At 46.5% G+C, this 10,633-nt stretch overlaps 1 protein-coding gene across 1 annotated transcript; it reads right to left on the bottom strand.

The window, feature by feature from the left end:
* Positions 1–888: 888 nt before the first annotated feature.
* On the bottom strand, positions 889–10,425 carry LOC149325513 (uncharacterized). Its single transcript, XM_089564316.1, has 4 exons — positions 10,388–10,425; positions 6,924–7,012; positions 3,479–3,559; positions 889–1,025 (listed from the first exon to the last, which is right to left on the bottom strand). The coding sequence occupies exons 1-4, from the start codon at positions 10,423–10,425 to the stop codon at positions 889–891; spliced, it is 345 nt and encodes a 114-aa protein (XP_089420442.1).
* Between the last annotated feature and the right edge of the window lie 208 nt (positions 10,426–10,633).

A 10,633-nucleotide genomic window follows, 5' to 3' on the forward strand; every position in this document is an offset into this window, starting at 1 on the left:
ATAACGGTAGCTGTATCAAAATCGTACTCACCTTTTCGATATCGACTTCTGACCGCCAGTGCGGGTGACCTCGTTAGACCGTATAGCTTCTTGCTGGAAGTATGGGAAACATTGTTGTTCCTCAATATAGCCTTCAAATAATATCACACTTCTAACGTGCAACGCGAGAATTGTATATTCATTTTATATGAAGGGAAAGTAGCTCGTTTTTAAAAGAATTAAAAAATATTTTATTGCAGAAACAATATGGTAAGTGGCCAAAATATTTCGCGTGCATTTCAGAACACCACCACTTTCATGTGTACTGTTTCTATTGCTAGTCACTGTTTAATTAGGACCATAATCTTCGCATCCATGCGTACAGCTGTGTGCAAAGTATCGCGCAGCACGCTCAGGCATTGTAAAACTTATGCAGCGTTCCGAAGAGAAGATATGATGCTTCCTTGTGTTCATGCCGGAACGCATAAGCTGAAGCATGTGCTAACTCGTGTACTCGCATAAAGTACGTCCGTAATTTGTGCTAGTTAAGGCGTGACGTCAGTTTGGTCGCCGAAGCGTGGTCCATAATAATAGAACCCGGACTGTGCTTGCGTGCCTTCGCTTTGCGCTGCTCCATGTACCGAACCATTATGATAAAATGCATCCGGAGTGAAAAGGAGATAAAAGACGTGCTATCCCGATTTCAAAAAGATTGCAGTAGAACTTCGACAGCGCTGCTCTTTGTTCTTAGAAATTCCCAGCCACATTCCAGAGGGCTCTTTGTACTTGGGCACGTAAATATACTTGCAGTGCACAAAGCATAGATAAAATGTTATTGAAGTGGAAGCAGTATGCTTATAAGTTCTGCCTAAGTTTTCACTACATACAGGCGCGGCAGTCTTCGCACTATTAGTAGTCGCCTTCGCCGTCCGGGCACAAATCCCTGCTGTGCTGCGGAACAATGACGCCGCAAGTATCCACGAAGTGGTCAATGCAGTCTTGAGGCACGTTATCTTTGACTTCCCTCTGAGCCCACAGTGTGCATTCTGGGGAAATGATGTAACAGAGAGAAAGCAGAAGGAATGAGATGCATAAAACAGTATATTGCTCGTGCTTACTTAAGCTACAAGGCCTTATTCATTCATGAGTCTCGAAAGTGCACAGCCAGCTATGTTTACTGCTTATGCCAAAGCAGTGAGCTCTTCTCGTAGTTCCCCTGATACCCTACTTATTTCACGATATGCATTCTCTGCTTCCGTGTGACAAAATTCCTAATGGGATTAATCTAGAAAAGCTTTATAGATAATGTCTGCGCATAAGCGTAGGGAGAGTATTCGTAAAGAATGCAGTCATTGACGCAATACAGAGCTCGAAGTACTGATATTTTCGCGATTTCTCTTTCGCGAAAGTAACAAGGCTACGCAGCAGTAGGAATCGAGGCGAAGTAGGAAATGCGTGAGAATATTTATAAAATGAGCATCTGCGTATTTCTCTTTTTTTCCCTTCAATGTTTGTGTTTTCTTCAAATGTGTACTTTTGCAACAAAATACAGCACGCCATAGGTGTTTGCTTCTGCTTGGGCGGCTTCCTATTTCTGTGTTATTAGCCGGGGTGGTGGCTTTTGGCATTAGGCTGCTGACCTCAAGGTCGCTTTGACCTTTTGACCTCAAGGTTCAATTTGAACCGCGGAGGTCGGATTTTGATTGGGACGAAACACAAAAACGTCGCTATGCATTGCGACTTGAGCGCACGTTAAACGCCAGATGGCCTTGCCTGATCCAGAGCTCTCTCCCATGGCGTCCCGCACAGCCCATCTGTCACTTCTCTGCATTACACTCTGAACACTAAACATGTTGACAGATCTGCCTATCTGATTGTGTTTAATGTCTTGTAATAAACTTCGACACTTTTCCTACCAAAATCATTATTTAAAACCCAACATTTCGGAGCCGGCTCGACTCCTTCTTCAGGAGTGATTGGGGGCAATAGTTAGCGTCTGTTTTGGGTTCTAATTTTAGAGATGTGTCTAAAACGTTGCGATTTAAATCAATGCTTTTGTTTGAATTCTTTACTTATATGCTTTCTTATCGGTTTCAGAGATGCTGCCAACCCCACAATGGTTATACAGAAGTGGAAGGCAATTTAGTAAAAGACCTCAAGTAAATTTTTCACTTGTAAATAGGTAGCATCGGGATAATTAAAGTCCCGTACTTTTTTTTGAAAGAGCGTTTCCAGAATTAGGTGGGTAAATAAGAATTATATATAAAATTTACCTCATCTGAAATTCAATTGAACCAAGGGTTTGAAATCTTGTCAGATATGCGCCTCCACCGCCAACAAGTCCAAATACAGCACGTTGATTAATTTTTTTTTAATTTGATTCGTTTTAGTCGCAAACCCAGTTTTCAATGCTCTACTTTTTACTGGCATAGGAAATTTTTTTGACGAAACATTTGCTAGTGCATTCGACAACCGGTAGCAACTGCCAACTTGCTATTGGCCCCCATTCAAATGCAATTCAAGCAACTTCTGAAGCAAGTCACATCAGTGCGTGCAGAGAAAGTAAATAAAGTTTGACTTTATTAGCTTAATAGGTGCAGCCTGCCCACGCTGTAGGATAAATTTGACAGCGACATGGCTGTTGCTGTTTTATACACACTGCAATTACCACCCATAGTGTCATCGCCCTGATTAACGACTAAATAATTTTGCACAGCTTGATGATCCAGAAAACAACTGAGGGCGGGTGCTAGAACCTCGTAGTTCAAGAGCTAGGCGATCAACTCGTTTCTGTTTGTAAGCTGTAAAATAAGTCAACACAGTCCAGATTTCGCGTTGATTTTTTGCAAGCTTGCAATATCATCAGTCCTCTACTAGCCATTATATTGCCATGTGATAGTGACGGCACTCCAGCAGTCAGGAAGACAGCAACAAGACTTGAAAAAGAAGCTCTTTATTCGGGCTTACTTGCGCCCGCAAGAGAACTTAACAGCACGGCTGCGGCGTAAGCAACAAATGTGCTCGTCAGTCGTCGAACTACGAATTCACGCCCCTCGCTGCATTGCTCAATTTAAAGCCCTCAAGGAAACTTCGAGATAACGGGTGAAGATCATCTACAGTAATCTGGAAAAACGCTGATATCCATCGAGATTAATCCGGTCGCTTCTCGCGTCACGAACTAAAATAATTGCAACCCTTTCCTGCGGGCTTGAGCGCGAACGAACGGACACTACTGTGATACGTGGCAATGTTCTTATAGAACAGCGCACATAAAGATTCGAGAAGATATGTAGCACCCGTTTTTTGCTGTAGGCACAAAGTATCATTACGCCTTGAGCGTCTTTTCATCGAGTAGAAGTAGAGCTTTTATTTCAGGTATATTGAATACCCCGGGATCTTTGGCAAGAGAGAAAATGTGCGTTAGCTAGAAAAGTAAAAAATGGTGTAGGAAATCGTAGTGCTTGTTTCTCACAATTGGACTATTTGAAACATTACTTACGATGTCCTCGGTATTCCAGATCGGCAATAACACAGTTCACATAGTCAGTGAAATAAATCGCCCCTTCATACGGCGTCGGATCTGAAAAATAAAAAACACAGGCAAGCTGAGTTTAAATACCTGAATTGAGCCTTCAGGCCAACAAGGGTTAGCAGAAATTGAGGAATGAGCTTGGTGGTGCGCTGGGACTGTGAGTGATGCGTTGTAATACCTCAAAATCTGTTTTTATAACCATACCTCTAACAATACCGTTATAGGAATGACAAAGTGAACACTCCCGTTTTCTGCATCGGAAAAGTAGTGAATTCTTAACCCTTAGGCGGTTCATAAACGCAGTCACTCCACCATCCTCTGGGCCACTACGACTGGTTATAGACTATTTCTACGGACTATAAACAGATATATTCCAGAGCTTTTTAGCTGGCAAACATTAGGAAATCGTACAAGGCTGACGACTGGGCCAGTTAGTTCTGAATAACCTGATAACCAGGCAAAGATGCAACACAGCGAGGAGAAATGAACACGAGACAAAGCTAAAGATCAGTCCAGCATGGTCTCATGTTCTTTTCTCCTGGCTGTGTTGCGCCTTTTGACTGATGATACGAAAAATAAGAATTCTCTTTTTATACTGTAGCGTTTTAGTTTAGGCAGATATAGGACCTACAGTATGCAACCATCTAGCCTGCTAATGTATGGAAGCCACTAAAAATGTCCTATTATGAGGGGATGTGCATGCAAGTGTACTGTTAAAATGAACAACATACTTGCTTAAAAGTGTTTATTAACAGTCACTGGTACCTGCAGTTAAACCAATAACTAGCAGAATGTACTAACATCCCACGTGTCTAGATGTTGGCCAGCAGATAACGCACTACTGCCCTCTCTGTCATCTTCAACACCAGCAAGTCGCACCCTCAATCGATCGAAACAGCCTCATTCGCGGTTCTGTTGCCGTCATCGATAGAATGCAAACCTTTTTGCCTTGTTACTGGAATATATTCACTCAGCTTATAGGGCTCAAAGGCCTTCATACTGGCGATGTCCCTTCTGGTGGACCACTGCCTTCTTGACAGCAGCAGAGAGCACACTGCAATGAATTAGCTTCAGCAAGCTCGCCTTCATGGACACGGGCAGCATGAGTTGTTCTCGCTGTTGTCCGTAGCACAAATGTCCAGGACGAATCGTCGTTGACAACATCACCGCTGTAAACGCTGCCTCAGACTTGGCAGTGCTTGTAATGTCTGGCGCCGAGTGTCTGATTGACCGCATGTCAACAAGTTATACGATTTACGCTTTGAAAGTTCCCGCAGTAATAGAAGCAAAAATGTACCGCCGAACTGTCAGATACCCTCCTTTCGACTTGACGAAGCACGGAAAGGTAATTCGGTTAAAACATTTTAAAATGCCTTCACATTTCTCTGCCGGAAAACTGTCCGCACGGTCGGAATATAACAAAACCTTGTTGATGCTGCTACAGGGTAGGAAAGACCCCGTCCGCATGGGTTTCCTCGCACATTGCACGTTGCTTGCATCGCATCGCAATGTTTGCACCGGGTTATCTCACTCAATGTTGACTTCGGATTGGCATCATACCCCCGGATTGAACATTACCTGCTTCTTCGTTTTGGGATTCCCTCACCAGATTTCTCTGCTCCGTCGTGGGAAAACGAAAATGCAGTGAACTTCCACTGCATCGCGAATGAATATAAGCTGTTACTACAAAGCCAGCAATGCTTGCGCATCACATTCCAAGAAAAAGAAGCTGTTTTGGTGATCCTGTTTCTGAGTCTGTTGCAGTATCATTCTCTGAGACGTTATCATATTTTGAGTGTGGCATGTAGGTGTATAGCGCCGGGAACCTTCACATGGCTAATGACAAAAGCCGTGGTACACGAATTCGGATAGAATAATGTTGCACTGCTGACACTCTGCCGGCGTCTGGGAAGGAACAGAGGATAAGAAGAAAGCCAGTCTGTTCCTCGGCGTAGTAGGGTCCAGATTACATCATGTAAAGGGTATATTGGTTAGGGAACGCGTTTGCGCGATGCTAATAACAGTTCCTTAAGGCAGCAGAAACCTATTTACTCATTTATGTGTCACACGTCTATTCGAAAAAAAAAGAAAACAGAAGAGTTTGATTGGAGTTTCTGGAGTGTGCCCTATTAAAGAAGTTAAGAGGCAATTAATAGGTTCCATGCAGTAGGGCAAGCGTTAGCGGGTAGGATATCGTGGCAGACTCGAATTTTTTCGTTTCTGCACTCCACTTCTTCCGGGAAGGGGTGGCGACCAATCTGGCTATGCGCCGCCCGCCATAGAGCGCCCAGAGGTGCCTGGCTCGCTCTGCAGAAAGAAAGGAAAGGAACGAAGGTAGATTTCACGTGATTGGTGTGCCACCGTCGCTGCTGCTGGCAGAGGCGCGCGTAGTGCCCACGTGCTCGCTTAGCGCAGCGCGTCCCTCGTGGAGGTCACGGACCTTGCGGGGCGGAGGGAGGGTCCCTGCCCTACTCCCCGCTTGCATGCCCTTTCACTGGCTCCCCTCCTCTCCTCTACATCTCGGCTGAACTTCTTTCTCTCTGTGACCATCTCCACTCGCCTCCTCCCCCACTACACACCAGCTAGCTCCATTGTCCTCCTACCAAATTCCACTCCGGCTCATGCCTCAAAATCATGGCGCCTGGTCAAGTTTTGCGAGAGGCCACCCTTTATGCAAACGCATGAAAAAGTGATTGGTCGCGGTGAACATAACCGCAGAGCAGCAGAGCGCAACTCGGGGGGAGAGTTTTTCGTCTACGTTATATAAGAGAAATTTTTAGTCACTTTTTACTTTCGTCTTCCGTTCTTAGGTGCTTGGGTCTGGCCCGTCTGGGGCAAAACTACCTCCTCGAGTTGTTAACAGACTTCTGCATTTTGAAGAACGCACCTCCAGAGAAATTCTCAGTTATTTCCATCATGCACCAACTAAGACTCTTTAAGCTTAATGGCTATTTCAACTTCCACAGCTCTAAGGCGTTGCAGGACAGCGGCCGACACTTCATGCGTGTTCTTTTGGGCACTCTTTAGGCTCATCCATGACCCACGTTTTTAATACATGCACGCACGATCATTCATATTCTTTGCAAACGAACCAAATATGAACACCAGGTTATCAGTTAAAAGTAATCATCTTTTAGATTACCGAGAGGATCCGTACTCTCTTCGGTAAAATCTACTGTGATGATTCTTTGCATCAACAAACCTGCAAGAGTTATTCCTGCATGACACTTTGTACATCTTTATCATCACCGATATAACTATTAACGTTTTCTCTCAGCCACTGTTATCAATTACTCCTTGCATATTAGATCTATGACAGTCTTGTTTACTTCTGTTCTTGTCGAAACGACATCCTTTGTTGTCAGAAAAAACGTGAGCTCCAAAGCGGAAGAAAGCCGAGAGTTTCACTCACCATCTTCGACCGTAAATGTTATCGTTCCAGGTTCATCTCCTGCCATGACGTGAAAGGGTATGGCTCTCCTGTATGTATTGTCATATATACTCAAAAGAAAACATTCGACAGAAGTCTGTCTGGTTGGGAAATTTAATGTTAGGAGAAGGTAAGTGACGCCAACCAAGTAAAATACAGGAAAAACACGACGTTTCGGGACCGGCTCGGCCCCTTCTTCACGGTGTGACTACGGGCGAGCGCAGCTTGGCTTTTTAAGCCCCTGTGTGGAGGACCTGCGGGTCAATGGCCGCAGCCCATGGAATACTCTTGGTGATGTTGACGTATCGCTTCACTAGCTGCATGGTCTCGATGCCGAAGTCTTGGCGTATAGACTCAAAAGAAAACATTCGACAGAAGTCTGTCTGGTTGGGAAATTTAATGTTAGGAGAAGGTAAGTGACGCCAACCAAGTAAAATACAGGAAAAACACGACGTTTCGGGACCGGCTCGGCCCCTTCTTCACGGTGTGACTACGGGCGAGCGCAGCTTGGCTTTTTAAGCCCCTGTGTGGAGGACCTGCGGGTCAATGGCCGCAGCCCATGGAATACTCTTGGTGATGTTGACGTATCGCTTCACTAGCTGCATGGTCTCGATGCCGAAGTCTTGGCGTATAGACTCAAAAGAAAACATTCGACAGAAGTCTGTCTGGTTGGGAAATTTAATGTTAGGAGAAGGTAAGTGACGCCAACCAAGTAAAATACAGGAAAAACACGACGTTTCGGGACCGGCTCGGCCCCTTCTTCACGGTGTGACTACGGGCGAGCGCAGCTTGGCTTTTTAAGCCCCTGTGTGGAGGACCTGCGGGTCAATGGCCGCAGCCCATGGAATACTCTTGGTGATGTTGACGTATCGCTTCACTAGCTGCATGGTCTCGATGCCGAAGTCTTGGCGTATAGACTCAAAAGAAAACATTCGACAGAAGTCTGTCTGGTTGGGAAATTTAATGTTAGGAGAAGGTAAGTGACGCCAACCAAGTAAAATACAGGAAAAACACGACGTTTCGGGACCGGCTCGGCCCCTTCTTCACGGTGTGACTACGGGCGAGCGCAGCTTGGCTTTTTAAGCCCCTGTGTGGAGGACCTGCGGGTCAATGGCCGCAGCCCATGGAATACTCTTGGTGATGTTGACGTATCGCTTCACTAGCTGCATGGTCTCGATGCCGAAGTCTTGGCGTATAGACTCAAAAGAAAACATTCGACAGAAGTCTGTGTGGTTGGGAAATTTAATGTTAGGAGAAGGTAAGTGACGCCAACCAAGTAAAATACAGGAAAAACACGACGTTTCGGGACCGGCTCGGCCCCTTCTTCACGGTGTGACTACGGGCGAGCGCAGCTTGGCTTTTTAAGCCCCTGTGTGGAGGACCTGCGGGTCAATGGCCGCAGCCCATGGAATACTCTTGGTGATGTTGACGTATCGCTTCACTAGCTGCATGGTCTCGATGCCGAAGTCTTGGCGTATAGACTCAAAAGAAAACATTCGACAGAAGTCTGTCTGGTTGGGAAATTCCACACAGGGGCTTAAAAAGCCAAGCTGCGCTCGCCCGTAGTCACACCGTGAAGAAGGGGCCGAGCCGGTCCCGAAACGTCGTGTTTTTCCTGTATTTTACTTGGTTGGCGTCACTTACCTTCTCCTAACATTAAATTTCCCAACCAGACAGACTTCTGTCGAATGTTTTCTTTTGAGTCTATACGCCAAGACTTCGGCATCGAGACCATGCAGCTAGTGAAGCGATACGTCAACATCACCAAGAGTATTCCATGGGCTGCGGCCATTGACCCGCAGGTCCTCCACACAGGGGCTTAAAAAGCCAAGCTGCGCTCGCCCGTAGTCACACCGTGAAGAAGGGGCCGAGCCGGTCCCGAAACGTCGTGTTTTTCCTGTATTTTACTTGGTTGGCGTCACTTACCTTCTCCTAACATTAAATTTCCCAACCAGACAGACTTCTGTCGAATGTTTTCTTTTGAGTCTATACGCCAAGACTTCGGCATCGAGACCATGCAGCTAGTGAAGCGATACGTCAACATCACCAAGAGTATTCCATGGGCTGCGGCCATTGACCCGCAGGTCCTCCACACAGGGGCTTAAAAAGCCAAGCTGCGCTCGCCCGTAGTCACACCGTGAAGAAGGGGCCGAGCCGGTCCCGAAACGTCGTGTTTTTCCTGTATTTTACTTGGTTGGCGTCACTTACCTTCTCCTAACATTAAATTTCCCAACCAGACAGACTTCTGTCGAATGTTTTCTTTTGAGTCTATACGCCAAGACTTCGGCATCGAGACCATGCAGCTAGTGAAGCGATACGTCAACATCACCAAGAGTATTCCATGGGCTGCGGCCATTGACCCGCAGGTCCTCCACACAGGGGCTTAAAAAGCCAAGCTGCGCTCGCCCGTAGTCACACCGTGAAGAAGGGGCCGAGCCGGTCCCGAAACGTCGTGTTTTTCCTGTATTTTACTTGGTTGGCGTCACTTACCTTCTCCTAACATTAAATTTCCCAACCAGACAGACTTCTGTCGAATGTTTTCTTTTGAGTCTATACGCCAAGACTTCGGCATCGAGACCATGCAGCTAGTGAAGCGATACGTCAACATCACCAAGAGTATTCCATGGGCTGCGGCCATTGACCCGCAGGTCCTCCACACAGGGGCTTAAAAAGCCAAGCTGCGCTCGCCCGTAGTCACACCGTGAAGAAGGGGCCGAGCCGGTCCCGAAACGTCGTGTTTTTCCTGTATTTTACTTGGTTGGCGTCACTTACCTTCTCCTAACATTAAATTTCCCAACCAGACAGACTTCTGTCGAATGTTTTCTTTTGAGTCTATACGCCAAGACTTCGGCATCGAGACCATGCAGCTAGTGAAGCGATACGTCAACATCACCAAGAGTATTCCATGGGCTGCGGCCATTGACCCGCAGGTCCTCCACACAGGGGCTTAAAAAGCCAAGCTGCGCTCGCCCGTAGTCACACCGTGAAGAAGGGGCCGAGCCGGTCCCGAAACGTCGTGTTTTTCCTGTATTTTACTTGGTTGGCGTCACTTACCTTCTCCTAACATTAAATTTCCCAACCAGACAGACTTCTGTCGAATGTTTTCTTTTGAGTCTATACGCCAAGACTTCGGCATCGAGACCATGCAGCTAGTGAAGCGATACGTCAACATCACCAAGAGTATTCCATGGGCTGCGGCCATTGACCCGCAGGTCCTCCACACAGGGGCTTAAAAAGCCAAGCTGCGCTCGCCCGTAGTCACACCGTGAAGAAGGGGCCGAGCCGGTCCCGAAACGTCGTGTTTTTCCTGTATTTTACTTGGTTGGCGTCACTTACCTTCTCCTAACATTAAATTTCCCAACCAGACAGACTTCTGTCGAATGTTTTCTTTTGAGTCTATACGCCAAGACTTCGGCATCGAGACCATGCAGCTAGTGAAGCGATACGTCAACATCACCAAGAGTATTCCATGGGCAGCGGCCATTGACCCGCAGGTCCTCCACACAGGGGCTTAAAAAGCCAAGCTGCGCTCGCCCGTAGTCACACCGTGAAGAAGGGGCCGAGCCGGTCCCGAAACGTCGTGTTTTTCCTGTATTTTACTTGGTTGGCGTCACTTACCTTCTCCTAACATTGTCATATATTCAAAAACACGGCATTTTAAACATATCACGTAAGCAGGCGCTCGCCAATGA

The sequence above is a fragment of the Amblyomma mixtum genome, chromosome 10 (genome assembly GCF_055824585.1).
Source record: "Amblyomma mixtum isolate Tamu chromosome 10, ASM5582458v1, whole genome shotgun sequence".
NCBI lineage: Eukaryota > Metazoa > Arthropoda > Arachnida > Ixodida > Ixodidae > Amblyomma > Amblyomma mixtum.